The following is a 16,195-nucleotide window of genomic DNA, read 5'->3' as shown; positions in this document are numbered from 1 at the left end:
TCGATGGGGGTCGATGTGTGTAACCTGAGATCAGTCAGCAATGCCTGCGAGTGCAGAGGAGGGATAATGTGCGTGTATAGTTAACGGAGGGTGATTGCCTGATGCCTTAGGCAGGGAGGGTTCATCAGTACATACGAGATTATGTTGGAAATGTAGTGAGTGGCTCATACGAGTGCACTAATTGAAATTACAATTGGCCTGAATCAAATTTGGATGGACTCAAATGGAAGACTACGTAATCGTAGCGGGAAGTACCAGTAAGTAACCTATCCACCCCCTCCTCCCCCTCCTCTGGGTCCACCTACCCTGTTGCAGATCGTACAGTAGACAGTGTCACGTGATTCTATCGGATCGTACCACCTCCGCACTGCACCCAAATTCCCCGTGGGGTAAAATGAGCCGCCGCCACCGACAACCTTGACCTTGGCGCTGTGTGGCCACTTCATCCCCCAACTGAATCACCAACACCTCAAGCCATGGCCATTCACTCGCCTGATCTATCCTCGACTGAGGGCTCAAGAAGATCTGTTTCGGTATGACAGTACAGTTTAGAGAGCCGATATTGGGACATTTGACTGATCGAGCTCTGAAGATGCGCAGAACTCACAAATGCACGGAATGCAGCTTGGTATTTACCAGACCGAGCCATCTCGCTCGCCATGCCGACTCTCATCGTCCTCGAAACGAACGTGACCACATTTTCTGCCCAGAGTGCAATAGACGCTTCTTCCGCAACGATGTTCTTCTGCGACATCTTCGGAGCGTCCACGGACAGTCTCCTTTATCCAAGCCAAATATACGGCTCTCTTGTTACCGCTGCGTTTGCAAAAAGTTGAAGTGCGACAGAACTCAGCCGTGCTCGTCATGTAAACGGGCGGGGACGACCTGCCAATATCGCGAGGGGAAGCTCCAATCACCAGGCTGGAACAGCCCTGTATCACCCTGTTCAATCAATTCCATGGCTGTCGATAGCATGGACGATTCAGTAGTCTCAAGCGAAGTCCCGCAGACCGAGTCGCTGAACGGAAATTTTTCTGAACCGTTTTGCGCCCAGCCGCAGGTGATCCAACATGAAGAGATTTCAGTCGGAAGTCTATGTGAATTTGATCCTAATTCCTGTGATCCTCATTCCAACTCGGCCGCAATTCCCGATATCTCCCAGACGGAAATCCCTTTAGGGGGAAACCCTCGTTCGGATTTCTCTTCTGGGATCATGTTCCAAGAGAATACTGCCTTCGGTGGCTTCATGTCTGGCTTGACAAACATCACAGGAATAGGGTCCGGCTGTATGGATTGGCTGGATATTCAGCTTCTTGACTCACCTGTGGATCCTGGACTAGCACGAAAGGACAACCCACTAAATTCTGTCCCAACACCATGCTCACCTTATTGCAGAGTCGGAGGCTCCTGTGGTGGAGCGTTGTCTTGTCTTTCGTCATCAAATGATGCTGCATTTGGCCACAGTGAGATAAGTGAGAACTCTACAACAAGGACACATACTTTGGGGCCTGCTCCGCAGCAGTGGCCATTCGATAAAAGCCGCGATCAGGTGCCTCGCACATACCAACTTCCTCCCCTCCGTGAGGTCTTGCAAACCAACCTGACTGCGGACCACGACGGAACCAGAGATATCTCGCAATGCCTTATTAACCTATTCTTGGAATCCCACTTTCCAGACCTTGCAATGCTACAGGACTGCACCATTCTGCCCGCTGTGCACTTAGTACAACGCAGTATAATTTGTTTCTTTTCTGAGTTTGACAGCATTCTTCCTATGATCCACCGCCCAAGCTGGAGTTTGCCAAGCTGCCCCACAGTGCTGATTGCGAGCATGGCTTGTATTGGTGCGATGTTTCTGAACGATGAGAACGCCATGGACAGATCCAGGACGCTAAGCATGATCAGTGCGCGTATGATATTCTGGCTGGTAGGTCCCGTCTACTACACCGACCACATGTGGCAATCGGAGAGCCGAATCTTACATATCATAGGGTGACTCAGACAGTAACAAATACCATGACATCACCTATCTTATTGCATGCTGCCTCCACCAGATCTATTCTTTGGGATCCGGTAACTGGCAGATGTACCAAGATGCAGATCGCTCTCGTGGAATCCTAGTCGGGAGCCTACGTGGAATGGGCCTCCTTCACTCGCGACTTTCTGTGGAAATGACAACATCTGAGTGTCAGCCGTCAATCGGAGCTGACTTAGCGGATGTTCAGAAAGAATGGAGCCAATGGATCAACCAGGAACAGGAGAAACGGGTGACATGGAGTTGCTTTGAGTACGACTGTAGCCTTTGCACGTTGACCGGACGACGAGGAGCAATCGACCTGAGTGAGCTTCCGAGCAGGCTGCCATGTACTGAGGCATTGTGGGACGCTCCCACAGCGATGGCATGGAGAGCTCTCGGCTCTCACTCCTCTCCCACCTCGTTCGGTGCATCTGTTGACGTTGTTTTGCGGAACATCATGGCCGGACGACCGATCCCGAGCGACATCTCCCTCTCCTCTTGGGCGAAGAGACTTTGCGGACAAATCATCGGTCGACTACTATGGGATCTTAAGCAGCTCGATACATTGTCCCTCTGCGGTTGGCTTGGGCGGCCCCCCTTGCTATCTGCCCAGAATCAGGCCAAGGTGTCTCTGCTTCAGGGCTTTGACAGTTTGGCTCTTACCATTGATTGCCCGTTTTCGACGAAGGAACTGATAGACTACAAGTACGCTCGCTCCCAATTTGTTCCGTCCTCTGTGGATTCAACTAATCATCACTATTTTTATTCACTCAGTATTACTCGTTTGATCATCCACTATTGCCACCTATACAGCGCCGAAGATTTCATGGAACTTGTCGTCTTCATTGTACGAGTTGTGACAACTTCACGGCGTGCCCAAGCAGAGACCAGTCTAGCGGCTGCCAAACAGCAACTCGAAGCAAAATTCGCCGGCGATCCACGTCGAACGCGCAGGCTAGTGTGGCATGCAGTGCAAATTACTGCTGTCGCAAGTGAATATTTAGTTTCAGCACCCTGTGAGATTCTGCGAATTTTCATGGGTTGCATCTTTCTGATGACCTTTGCCAAATACGGCCGCACCTCTCTCCACAAGAGCAGTCACGATAGGCCCGGCCCACCTGTCAGGCTGGACGACTTGGCCGTCAATGACAACCAGAAAAACCTCATTATGGATTGGATCCAGCACGGCGGGCAGGCAAGTATTGCTGGACTGGAGGATATTTATTCTGATGAGCTTGCGTCGCACGTCAGCCATCTAGCTCAGTCTCTCCTCGCTCGGATACAGTATTGGGGCTTATCGCAGAAATTCGTCAAAATTCTTCAAATGTTTCAGCAAATTATGGACTGATAACCTAATACAATACCAAATGCTTTCGACAGAGACCATTTATCATGGCTCCTCGCTGCGTATACTTCGCTGGAGGGTCCCAGGAGAACCCCATAACACTTAAAGCTAGATGCAGGTAACTCTCAAAAAATCGCCACGCAATTTGGCGGGCTACTAGCACCACCAGGCATGTTGAGTGGTGCACTAGCAACAAAGAAATCCCACCGACCCTGTGCTTTGCAAAGCTCTGACAAGCCCTCCAAGTCAAAGAGTTCGCCAATGGGCATCCCCCACCCAGGCAGCAAAACTTCATGCATGAATACGCCATCAACATTGGCAGCGCCGCCTTCTCTGGGATAGCTCTCCCTCGGAGGAAACACTTCAAAGGAAACTGAATCAGATGCCACCGCAGCAAAGCCCGAATCCCATATCCAGCGAAGCATCTCTTCCGTCCCCTCGATTCCAGCATGCTGAGGAGCCTTTGATGAGGCATAAGCGACCTTGGCAATTTCATCCATTTGTGTTTCCCATTCTCGAACGAGACCGATGCGGACAAAGAGAATATCTCCGAATTTGAAGGTGACGTTCTGCTCTTGGGCGATCTCTTTCAATACAGACAAGGGTATTGAATGCGATGAAAAGCTCGAGAACTGAATACCTCTTTTCTCGGCGTAGGCGGCATAGTCCAGGAGGACACCTCGCCCACATATTCCTTCCTTAGCCCAGTGCTGTAGCCCGATTCGAGTACTTCTTCGATCCATGATCTCGGAGGCATCAACTCCTCCGTAGAATACTCGTCTCGAGGGGTTGTCGCTGCTTGGCGACGGGGCTGAAAAATGACGCAGGCCGTCCCATTGACTCGATTGTTGTGGATTGAAAATGTAGATGTCATCAAAAGCGACGCCATTCAAGAGTGGCACGATGTGGTGTTGTGCAGGTTGACGGCTGAAGTTGGCTGTCTCGAGCTTGTTCATATCCCAGTTCAGACAAACTCGCCGTCCGGATCTGATGCACGACGCTGCAGCCGCTTGGACGATGTCAGGGGTGAGAATGATAAGTCTACCGAGACCTTCTTCTTCTGAATTGGATGGGGTGTTCCAGACGTGTTTTTTGTCTGGGAGCTCGTCATAAGGCATTTTATGAAGGCTTAAGAGGGTATCACTTTTCGCTGGACATTTTGTAAGATGCATCCTCTCTGGTTCCACCCCGGGGGACATCGTGAGGCCAGGTCCGTGATCGAAAACGTCCCAGAAAAAAAAAAAAGAAAAAGAAATATGGGCTTCTCAGACGAGATGAACACCGTATATGGTATGCAAATACGCGTCAGTTGACCCATGGAGATCGGATGGGCCTTACCTTATAAGACTGGCCACAGTCTACGACTCCGGCGTCCCTCGGAGGTCCCCACCCCCGGACCCATCTCGTACCAACGCATACGCGGGGCACACGTTTCCCATTACTACATGGTAATCCTGATGAGTGGAACGCCACAGGAAACTAAGAAGATGGATTTCTGCGATGACCACTACCGAAGACATATTGAACAATCGTGAAGCCGAGAGTAGATACATTCTCCTAAGACGACAGTTGCAAAGAAAACGAAGAGATACCCAGACACTCAGACTATCTGCTCGACATTACCACTTCCGGGAGAGCTGGTATGCATCTCCTCTTGCTTGGTGTCCTCAATGTGTACCAGATTCTGGTTCTTCAAGAACTCATCGAGTTCCCTTCGCTGTTCCTCAGACACATCATTGATGTGGACAGCAACGTCATCACCAAACTTGCCAGCAATCTCTTCTAATGACAGACGGGCCGTTTCAGGCCAGAAGAAATATACAAGAGGAACAAAGACAATACACCAGCAAATAATCACGAGATAGTACTTCCACCCGACATTTTGAATGCCGATGGGCGCAGTCTGAAGGAGGACGATGGTGGCAGCAAATTGGCCGAAGAGAGAGAATCCCATACCGATTGTTCGAATCTCGGTAGGGAAGATTTCAGACACGTACAAGTACATCGTCGTGTCGCAGCATGTCCTATACGTTGTATTAATCAACATTAGGAATTCTAGTTGCAGCCCTGTGCCAGGGATGGGCCGACTCACCCTTGAAACGCGAGATAGAGGAATATAAAGAACACCCCTGCTGCGTTTCCCGCGCGATTTGATGTTCCAGCATATTCAGCGATGCACCCGGCCAAACCTGAAGTCGTGACAAGGCAACCGGCCATGCCGACCATCAGCATCCCTCGACGCGAGTTGACCTTGTCATGAAGCCAAGCGCCGAGCGGATTGTATATCACTCCTATACACGGTACACGGGTCAGATATCCTCAGTTCTTCGAGCTCCCCCATTTTCCGTCTTCAAAAGCAACTCACCCGCAGTAGTTAGCCAAAGAGCCGAAAGAAGAAGAGGCATTGAACCAGTCTGGCCCAAATTCGTATATAAAATGACAGCGTAATTGTTCTGCAACAGTTAGTGGCCAGTCATTCGGATTTTCGATAAAAGGGACATACGATCACCAGGGGACCACCAAACTCAACCCCCCACTGAGTCAAAAATCCAATGATCATTCTCTTCCGGTAGCTCTTCTTCTTGAGCACTGCGGTCCAGGGCCCACAACCCAACGCCTGCAGCTTGGTCTGCTCGAGAGCAATCTGCTGTTTAGTCTGGAATAGCTCTTCCTTTGCAACCAAGTCATGCTCATCCAAGGGGTCTTTCCGCAATCTCTGCAGAACCTTCCAGGCCTCCTCAGTATGACCTTTTTGTAGCAACCAGCGAGGGGACTTGGGAATAAAGTTGGACAGGACCGAGAGTACCAGTGGGCCTAAGCACTGCATGCACAAAGGAAATCTCCAGGCAAAGGACGGATGACTATCAGTTGCATAGAAGCATGCAAAACCCAGCCAGGAAGACAGCATGTATCCGAAAACGAGGAAGATAGCATGGTGCCCCACCAACCATCCACGCTTCACTGGTGGTGCCAGCTCAGACATGTACATGGGACAGACTGTAACCAAGATTCCGATGCCTACCCCTGCAATGAAGCGACCTACTTGGAACATCCTAGAAGAGATAAGACATCAGTCAGCCTGTGGTCCTCAATTTTAACGAGACGGATAGGCATACGCTATGTTGGCAGCGCCGCCTTGCAACGCCCCGCCAAGAAGCGCAAGGAGAGCCCCGAGTTGGATATTGCGCTTGCGTCCAATTGCAGTGGCCGCCCACATTATGAACAGACTACCGACTGCACCGCCAGTACTGTAGAGTCCATTTGCAGTGGCAATTGTCTGCGTGGTCGTCGTCGCATACCCAGGCTCGCCCTCCACCGGCAGGTTGAAAAAGGAGTACCATCCTGGTTGGCCGATAGTACTACCGATGATAGATGATGAATACCCGTACGTCTGTTGCTGTTAGTGACGAAAACTATGGCAAGATCGTGAATCAGGCGTACCAGCGAGCCGAAAGCGACGGCAACAGTCACCAACTTATTGTAGGCACCGGGGCGAGCGTTTTTGACCATTGCAGTTCGAGAAGTTGAAATCACGATGGCGGATTATGTCGATTCTGAGCTCAGGGAGATAGATCCCACAGATTGACTGGAAATCCGGGGCAAGTCACACGGGTTCCTTGTGGGGCGACGGACTTTCTAAAGGACTCGAACGATGGGGCTTTTCGGAGCGTGCCACATATCCTCCTCCGTATAGACTTTCGGCCGTGCCACGACACGCAAGTGGCACGCTTCATTGAGAGAGTCGGCGAGTATCCCGTATTGACGTAGTTGGCGAGCCTCCTTTTATATTTGAGGCCATGGTTGACGAAATAAGCTTGGATACCCCAATTTCTCGAGAAAATAACAATCGGACACTCGACATCCAACCGCAATGCAGACTGATCTTCAGAAGGGCCAGATGCCGTTCCAGTTATCAAACCCGGATTTTCTACACAACCAGGTCTACATCAACGGAGAATGGAAACAGTCTGTCTCTGACAAAGCATTTCCAGTTCAAGACCCAGGTACGGGTAAGACTTGGATATGGTGTCAAGACAGTACGCCAGACGACGCCGATGCGGCCGTGAAGGCTGCACATGCCTCGTTCAAATCTTACTCGCAACTGAATCCACGAAAACGCGCTGAACTCCTAGGGTCCTGGCACCGCTTGCTTGTCTCTTCACGGGATGACCTGGCAAAGATTCTTGTCCATGAGACCGGAAAACCATTGTCTGAGGCATACGGCGAGCTCGATTACGGGATCAGCTTTACCTGGTGGTTTACGGGAGAGGCAGATCGCATCCAAGGCTCGACGTTTACTAGCGCCGCGCCGAATAGGCGTGCTATAACGATTAAGCAACCCATCGGGGTAGCAGTCGCGATGGTACCGTGGAATTTCCCTATTGCGCTGGTCCTGCGGAAAGCTAGTGCCGCCCTGGCCGCCGGTTGCACGATGGTGATCAAACCTTCCCCCGAGACTCCAATTACAGCACTGTGTTTAGCTGAACTAGCCACGCAAGCTGGCTTTCCTCCTGGCGCGCTCAACGTGTTGACGACCAGCGCGGAGAACACCCCGGCTGTATCGAGAGCGCTCTGCACCCACCCACTCGTGAAAAAGGTCAGCTTCACGGGGAGCACTCAGGTGGGAAAGATTGTGGCAGAGCTTTGTGCTAGCGGTCTTACCAAGTCGACTCTCGAGTTAGGCGGGAATTGTCCTTTCATCGTCTTTGACGATGCGGACCTCGATCATGCCGTGGATGAGTTGATCGCTCTCAAATGGAGACATGCGGGCCAGGCATGCATTACCGCTAATCGCGTGTTCGTTCAACGAGGCGTATATGAGGAATTTATCGACCGAGTTGTCCATCGCACGCGCTCGCTGGTTGTCGGACATGGAATGGACGCCAAGACCACGATGGGCCCAGTGACTGTGCCTAGAAGTCTAGATAAGGTTGAAGCAATCGCTTCAGATGCCATCCGAAAAGGAGCGAAATTACTTCTCGGATCAGGGCAGAGGCGGATAAGCCATGAAACAAAAAGTGTTGATTCATGTGCCGGATACTTCATGGATCCCACCATCTTGATCGACATGACAGACGACATGTTAATGAGCCAGGAGGAGGTCTTCGGTCCGCTCCTTGGGTTTTATCCATTCACGTCAGAGGCAGAGGTCACCAAGCGTGCAAACGACACTACATTCGGCCTCGCGAGCTACGTGTTTACCGAAAACGTCAATCGGCTATGGAGAATGATGGAGAAGCTGGAAGCAGGCATGATCGGTTTGGTGAGTAAATCCGAATTGCAATACATCAAATACGAGGATATACATCTGACTCAGTCGTTGGTTCCATACAGAATGCGGGCAATGGATCAGCAACAGAAGCCCCTTTTGGAGGCATCAAGGATAGTGGATGGGGCAAAGAAAGTGGGAAAGATGTCGCGGTTGACGAGTTCATGATCAGCAAAACAGGCACACTGAGGATCCGGCAGGAGGACTGAGCGTGTCTGTCATATAGTAAATGGAGTCCTAGAAATAAGAACGTTTATTGCTGTCCAAATGACTGAAAAATGGTCGGGATACTTATGGCTTCCACTTGATGATATATATCTGCAATGGTGACTAGGCCGGATCCTTGCAGGTAGCTAGATGTAGTTAACAGGCGGAATAGTATAAAAATCCGCCCCAATTAATAGGCTATTTAAGGAGTATACCTCTATTACTATATATTCTTACGTTGAAATGAAGCTTCGAAAATGTCTGAAGCAAATGTACCTCGCGAACATAGATTGTTTAAGAGTTCGGAGAGGTATTAAAAGTAGAGAGAAGTATCGAAATTAACTAAGGTCTGCACAAGATAAGACTAATACTCAAAGAAAACAGTCTCTCATAATCCCCAGCTACAATAGTTAATCAGCCATTCAACAATAAGAGGAATCTGATCGACTTCTGGGAGGTCCTCTCTCCCCGGTCCAAGATCTTAAGATAGGCTTAGCGGCGGGAGGTCTTACTATGCAGGCCTAGTGGAAGGGGCCTGCACAGCTCCGTTATATAGGGTTTGTCAGGGTTCAAATCCGGGCAACCATCAGGCAGCAGTATACTTCACGGAAGACCGCCCAGACACAGCCGGTCTCTTTGTTCATTTCCGGCGGGATCTGGTCATTCAAGACCAAGTCCCGGCGTCTCTACGTCTATATGTTACTGCGGACACCAAGTACAAACTATATGACAATCATCAACTCGTCCGTTTCGGCCTTGCAAAGGATGACAGCGCCCTGTGGTTTAATGACGAGGTCGATCTGGCTCCATACCTTGTCCTCGGTGTTAATCAAATTCGCATCCATGTTCTTCGCTTCTTTTACGCAACAACACACGCCACTAGCTTCCCGCGACTACCCTCTGGCGGCTTGAGGATCGCACCAATCGACCCTGATGACGACTGGGCCGTGCAGATTAAGACCAGTACGCTGTGGGAAACGGCAATCGATCCAACAACTATATACAGAATATACCTTTGCCCTACTATTCCGAATTACAGTAGGCCTGGGCTACCATTATTTTATGATTTATCAGTCTGTAGACACAAGGGAATGCCGCTTATCTAGGTACTCTGAGAATATGTAAGGCAGCTAAGGCAGGAGTCTTAGCACTAATTAATATATTATGTATCTAACCTAGACTAACCAGCACACCTCTTCACAATATTCTGCACAATACTATCCTTGCGCCGGAAGGTGTCGCTGAAAAGCATTAGCTTATCAGCAGACAGCGCTCTGCGTGCATCAGCCGCCTGCTTAAAAGCGCTTCTTGTCGGCCGTCCCGCAGTCCCGGCTCCAAGCAGCAAACCGACGATCGCGAAGGGAGCAGAAGATGGGTCATCAATCATATCCGCGATACTAAGTGCTGCGTTCCCGGCTTCACCAATGACTAACGCCATACGCGCAATGGCAGCGGCACCACCTAAGGCAGCAGCAGCGTCGCCAGCGAAAGGAATGACCATAAACACGATAGTGAGAATTCCCATAATGAGCTGCTTCTTCTCGGCAGCTTCGACCTCGGCTCCGATTTTCTTGATTGTTTTCATTTGTTCCGTGGCGTCTTGTAACATAAAAACTGGCATGCTGAAGGACGTTGCGACATCACCATAGTCTGCATCAAGGGTGAACGTCCGCATATCGAAATAGCTAGATAGCATTACGCTCGAGAGAGACGTTATATTTGGGATAGAACTGTCGATTATTGTCTTTGGATTCGGCACTGCGATGTCGTCGTCGTTGTCCTTGCGGCAGGGGTAGTTGTAGTAAATCTCTCCGTATTGAACGCCAGGGCTGCACATGAGACAATTTTCGCCAACCTGCGGGCAATTGCAGGGCAGCACCTTCTGGACGCTGCCCTTCCACTGGATCCAATCCTTTTGGATGCCGTAGTCTGCCAACAGGTCCTTATAGAAGCCATCTTCGTCCCGCATCTTCCAAGTCACATACTGATTTCCGTTGAGTGATCCGCGCTTCATTTCAGTGCATGGCCCAGAACCGCTCACACCAGCATCCTTCCACTCGCAATCCATGTGTTTAGAGCCGTTTTGACGCATAAATTTGTCAAGGGAGTCGTTGATTCCGTCTCTGATCCATTTGGCGTAGTATTTGAACTAGACGTATCTTAGCCACTGAATTATCACAACCGTGACCGGGGACCCGGGCTCAACGTAGGGTATAATACCTTTTCATCGTAGTCGCCGGAAGAAATAGCCTTGTAGTTGGAGACTGCATCGTTGACTTGCATGAGCAGCACATGAACCACAGCCTGTGATCCACAGTCGACGGCGATCTTATCCAGATTATCATTCAGTTCGTCCAGAGTGTCAGGCCAATTATTTGATGGGCAACCGTCGAATGTCCTACCGCCTGCCAACAAGGCACTCGAACTGTGATCATCCGGATCCACCCCATCATACCAGTCGCCAAGGTCAATGGCCCAGTCGGACACTCCACCAAAGTTAAGACCCTTCACCCATTCAATACGACCGGCTTTAGTATCCTCACTCATATAAGCCACCCAGCTATGCGCATGCTCGTCCTCGCCGTAAACCATAATGTCCGAGTCGCTGTCATCGTCGTGCCATGACCTAGCGTGGTAGCCATCATAACCCAGTAATGCATTGTCACTGAGAAGCATGAGCTCTGCGTTTGAAATGTAACCGCTGGTGTTGGTGCAGTCTCCAGGTTCAGCTGTGGACTTACTGAAGCTCCCGGTGAACTTGCACATGGGGCCGGTGCAGTTGGGATCAGCCATACCGAAGCTACGACCGTAGCTTGAGACGCCCACGACGACCTGGTTGGCAGGCACCCCGGCCTTGGTAATCATTGCCAGGGCGTCGTGTGTCTCGGTTTTGTTGACATGGGAACGAAGACAGTTTCCATTCGCGCACCCGGGGCTTGCATTTTTGTTACCAAAGTCTATGGAATGTCAGCCAGTGTTGTAATGTTTGACTCAATTAAAAGAACAAGAACGCGATTGGACCATACCCCACTGGCCATGGAGGTCATATGTCATGTAGATGAAGTAGTCAAGGTACTTTGCCATCTTCTCAACAGGAAATGGTTTAAGATACCAGTAAGATGCTGGTAAGGCGATAGATAGAGACTTATCGCCCAGCTTTTCCCGCATCAGCTTTAAGAAGTTAAGGTAGTGGTCTGTCTCGCCTTGGCCGCCTGGGACTCCAGGAATATCGGTTGCACCAGGGTACTCCCAGTCGAAATCGATGCCGTCTAGCTTGTGCTTGTTGACGAAGGCAACGACGTTATTAGCAAATCTTTCACGGTTCTCTGGCTTGACAACGTCCTTGTACCGCTGGAATGTCGCTGCGTCGGTCGATTCGGCCCACCCACCAAACGAGAGGATTTTCTTCCACGGAGCATGCATTTCAATGAAGGCACCAAATTGGTCCTTATATGAATCATCAAACATAATTTCGATGTTGCTGGTTAGGCCTGCGAAGGCGAAATGGACATGGGTCAGGTCGTCGTCGTTGATCTCTCTGACATCCATATTCAGACAATCACGGTCCATGTTATATGCTTCGTAGTATGTGACACGGCGGAAGAACTTTGGTTTCTCGTTATTATTCATGATGTTTGTTCCGCAGTTGGAAATACAACCGTTCATGCCAGATTTGAATGCTCCAGGAGCGCCAGTATCAGCGGGGGACTCTGTACAAAACTCCATTGTCGTGCCACAGAAACCCCAACCAGAGCAGCAGGCGTTCAAAGGGCAAGGATTCAGCTTGGTGAGATTGAAGCCCGTAAAATCTCCCTTTGGCTTTTTTGTCCCAGGTGTCTGAAGCCCACACACAGCATTGCTGATCGCGGCGGGCATGGGAGTATTACCTTTGCTCGTGCAGATGACTTGGTCCCTTTGTAAACGGGAGCAGCCAGCCCAGCCCCATGTGGCTTTGTTGAAGGTTTCGATGTCCTTCGTGGTCAGACCATATTGCGCAGCGATGTCCTTGCAGTTGTCGTTGTCTTGGACCGTGTAGGTGGCGCATGTGCCGTCGGCTTGAGGCTTTGGTTTGATGTCTGGTAGGGAGCCCAATGAGCAGCAGACATACTGCTTTGGTTTGAGGGTTGCGCAGAGGTTCCTTTTGCGGTTGTACTTGTTGAAGTCGGCACTGGTGATGCCGCAGCGACTAGCGAGCGCACCACAGCTATCGCCTGAAGCAACTTGGATGGCCCTACATTCGGCGCGGAGAGTGAGAAGACTGGAAAAGAGGGAGAACGGAGAGGAGCGCTTGGTTTTGTTGGTGGCTTCCAAGGAACGTATGCTGGTTTCTGATGTCTTCAAGTTCGCAAGGGAGATGCATTCACCGCTAGCCCAGGTCTGGAGAGCCCGTTGAGCGTCACCAAGGCCGTCGACAGACCGAGCAACAAACAGGCCAATTGTTCTAGCCCTTTCCGAGTTTGCATCGCAAACCTGAACAGCTCGGGCTCCCTGTTCAACCTCATTGGCTATTTGGAAAGATTCATGCATTAGATGGAAGTTCGACTGGGGATGTACCGCAGGGCGATAAAGAGGAAGGAAGGGTGGAAGTTGATTTCATGTGGACGTACTAGCCTATTTGTTAGCATCTGATTGCAGTTTCATGTGGTTGGATACAATTACCCAAAATGATCAAGCGTGTCGCCCACATCTGTGTGCAAAACATCTGCACCAGCGTACAGCGCAGCCACGGAGTCTTCTTTCTTAGAAAAGAGAATAGTTGTCCCGCAAGATGAAGCATCAGCCATGTAAGAGGCCAAATTCTTCACAGCAGCGACGGCATTGTTGGTAAAGTTAGATCCTGAGCCCAGGTCTCCAACATTGCCAGATTGAAGAACCACCTCCATGGGGCTTACGGTGGCGCCGCAGCTTCCAGAGCCCATTATATGCTCGCTCACAGCGTCAATGTCTTCTGTGTTTATTTTTTCCCAAGTGGCCTGTGCTACCTTTGGCAACACACGCTTGGGATACTCCTCGAGAAATGAACAAGAGACCATGGGTGTATTAACATCCAGCTCGTTCTGAATGTTGAAGGCGAACAGAGTCGATCCCTTGCACCGCTCAAGGATGTTTAGGTCGTGGATCTGGGTCCATTTCGCAGGGTCGGACCCTAGAGTAGTACATGATTGGGGGCATCCATGAACGAGAGCGGATGCGATAGGGTCTTCGGTTCTCAAATCCCCCATGGGTGCGACGAGCCCCAGAGCACCACTGGCGGAGGCATCTGTGGGAGTCGGAAAAGTACTGAGAGAAAGAAAAGTGAGATAGGAAATTGAGAGTGTCTTGATATTCGGCTTCATAATGAATAAATGCAAGTCAAAGCCGGATTGGTTGAGCTAAAGAGGGGAAGAGATTGAAGTAGCGATGGTGGCTACTTAGAAATGAGGGAACGAATTACTGGCTAAATCCGTGCACTGAGAAAGTGTGTCTACTTTCTATCATCTTATTTATACCCTGTATAATAACGTCTGCCGGGAATCTCTCGTAGCCGCCTGACCCAAGAATCTAGACTTGTGTCTCCAGCTTAGCGTCCTATGGTGCCTAGTCTATCTATGACCAGGCTCAGATGCAAATGATAAAAAACAATCCGACATGCCGGACCCCAATTCACGCATCTAGATCACCGAAAATCCCTCATTGTGGATCTGTTATCAAGACACCAGTGGATAGACACAATCCTGCCAAGAGCCAAAGCTCTGTTGCTAAGGGTTGGCAATGCTTGCCCGAACTCTAACATACCAAGCAGATGAGTACACATACACGAATTTCGGAAAGCTCCTACCCTATCTCTCGACTTTCCTTTGCATGGTATGATCCCATTTTGGGCGGAATTTGGAACTGGCGGGCCGAACCTTGTGGGATCGTGTTGTCCACCGCGTGTTCCAGTGTCGGACGTCCACTTAGACTACCGGCGATGCTAGCCTCCTTCCACTATTAAAGGGGCCATCAACGCGAGAGAGAGAGAGAGAGAGAGAGAGAGAGAGAGAGAGAGAGAGAGAGAGACAGAGAAGAAACAAAAAGAAAAAAAAAAGAAAAGAAAATAAAAGAAAAGAAAAGAAAAGAATGCATTAGAGAACGAATGCAACATTCAAAGCGAAGGGGCGAGCCTCCTGGGCCTGTATCACGAAGGGGGAGGCGCCTGGGCATGTATGACAAGTCTTCGTTTCCCGTGGTGGACATGAACACCCGAGGAGGACTGTGTAGTGGCTTTAAGTATGGACATTCCCTTTGTCTTAAAGAGAAGCATGGCTTTCTTTTTCTCAATCTGCTCTACATAGCGCCCATAGATTTACCACCATGCCTGGGCTACTTGCGCGGGTGCCCTGGACCGCACTGCTATTGTTATGGCTCTGTTTAGCCATACTATTAGACGCCGGCACTAAGGATACAGCAAACATGTATGCTCATGCCTATGAGAGAATGTGGCTATGGGAGAGATACAACATGGCCATGTAAGTCACACACATCACATACTTCTTCTCGCTCCTTCTCTTTTCTTTCTTTCTTCTTCTTCTTCTTCTTCCGGGATCCATAATTTCTTGGGGACCTTTTATGGCACAGAACCCTATTAGGTGATGGTTTAGATGCTGATCTATATCTCTATGACTGTAGTGCTATGCAAACAAAAGACAAAGAGGGAAAGATTATAGACCAGAATGAGATTTTGCCCATGAAGTACAAGACAGGTGGAGAGCAGGGAATCAACAATAAACACTGGGACCAAGAGACTGGGACACGAGAAGGCCCTCTGCATTACAATGAGTTTATGCTGCGACTTGACGGCGTGCCAACCAACGAACGAAACCTGCCCCCAAAGATTACCCCTCCGTCCGGTGTTGATGATCTTGAGCGCGCTGCACGAGAACTGATTGACCACCATCTAACTAAGAACCTGAAGATTGATTAGATCAATCCAAAGTTTGGGCAGTCTGGTGGTGGTGGGAAGGTGAACAAAGGAAAGGGCGGAAGAGGTGGGAGCAGGAAGGGGGGAAGCGAAAGCAACGACAAAGAACAGAAAAAGGCAGCAGCCGCATCGAGGGACGATGCAAGGTACCAGCGCCTATTCAGTGCGCTCAATGAGCAGTTAATAAAGTGGCGCAAGGATGAGACGAACTACCCCAAGATTAAGGATTGGGATACCATGATGAAACCACTTACTGAGCGAGTTGTGCAGCTCCGTATTGAAGACAGCCATCGGTTCATGGTGACACACTTCTCCAGGGATGATGGCCTGAATTTGGGGGACAAGATTGTGATAACTAAGGAGAAGTCTCTTGTTCCGGGGGGGCCGGACTATGAGCGTCTCGATCTTGGACAAACC

The 16,195-nt window shown here is 50.0% G+C and overlaps 5 protein-coding genes across 5 annotated transcripts; 3 read left to right on the top strand and 2 right to left on the bottom strand.

Moving 5' to 3' along the window:
* Positions 1-958: 958 nt before the first annotated feature.
* ATEG_06217 (uncharacterized protein) lies at positions 959-3,365 on the top strand (the record flags this gene model as incomplete). The annotated part of the gene is made up of 2 exons (XM_001215395.1): positions 959-1,927; positions 1,992-3,365. 2 exons carry the CDS (start codon positions 959-961, stop codon positions 3,363-3,365), a joined length of 2,343 nt encoding a protein of 780 aa, XP_001215395.1.
* Positions 3,366-4,962: 1,597 nt separating this feature from the next.
* Positions 4,963-6,579, bottom strand: ATEG_06216 (uncharacterized protein; the record flags this gene model as incomplete). Its single annotated transcript, XM_001215394.1, has 5 exons — positions 4,963-5,386; positions 5,455-5,653; positions 5,728-5,815; positions 5,866-6,415; positions 6,479-6,579. The coding sequence occupies 5 exons, from the start codon at positions 6,577-6,579 to the stop codon at positions 4,963-4,965; spliced, it is 1,362 nt and encodes a 453-aa protein (XP_001215394.1).
* A 654-nt stretch (positions 6,580-7,233) lies between these two features.
* On the top strand, positions 7,234-8,840 carry ATEG_06215 (NAD-dependent succinate-semialdehyde dehydrogenase; the record flags this gene model as incomplete). The annotated part of the gene is made up of 3 exons (XM_001215393.1): positions 7,234-7,366; positions 7,397-8,625; positions 8,697-8,840. 3 exons carry the CDS (start codon positions 7,234-7,236, stop codon positions 8,838-8,840), a joined length of 1,506 nt encoding a protein of 501 aa, XP_001215393.1.
* A 1,178-nt stretch (positions 8,841-10,018) lies between these two features.
* ATEG_06214 (uncharacterized protein) lies at positions 10,019-14,174 on the bottom strand (the record flags this gene model as incomplete). Its single annotated transcript, XM_001215392.1, has 6 exons — positions 10,019-10,987; positions 11,059-11,555; positions 11,580-11,795; positions 11,865-13,343; positions 13,382-13,449; positions 13,498-14,174. The coding sequence occupies 6 exons, from the start codon at positions 14,172-14,174 to the stop codon at positions 10,019-10,021; spliced, it is 3,906 nt and encodes a 1,301-aa protein (XP_001215392.1).
* A 997-nt stretch (positions 14,175-15,171) lies between these two features.
* On the top strand, positions 15,172-15,781 carry ATEG_06213 (uncharacterized protein; the record flags this gene model as incomplete). The annotated part of the gene is made up of 2 exons (XM_001215391.1): positions 15,172-15,326; positions 15,487-15,781. The coding sequence occupies 2 exons, from the start codon at positions 15,172-15,174 to the stop codon at positions 15,779-15,781; spliced, it is 450 nt and encodes a 149-aa protein (XP_001215391.1).
* Between the last annotated feature and the right edge of the window lie 414 nt (positions 15,782-16,195).

The sequence above is a fragment of the Aspergillus terreus genome, genomic scaffold, assembly GCF_000149615.1.
Source record: "Aspergillus terreus NIH2624 scaffold_8 genomic scaffold, whole genome shotgun sequence".
In the NCBI taxonomy this organism is placed as follows: Eukaryota; Fungi; Ascomycota; class Eurotiomycetes; order Eurotiales; family Aspergillaceae; genus Aspergillus; species Aspergillus terreus.
Note: the sequence above shows the minus strand (reverse complement) of the source record. Positions and strands in the feature narration are given on the sequence as shown.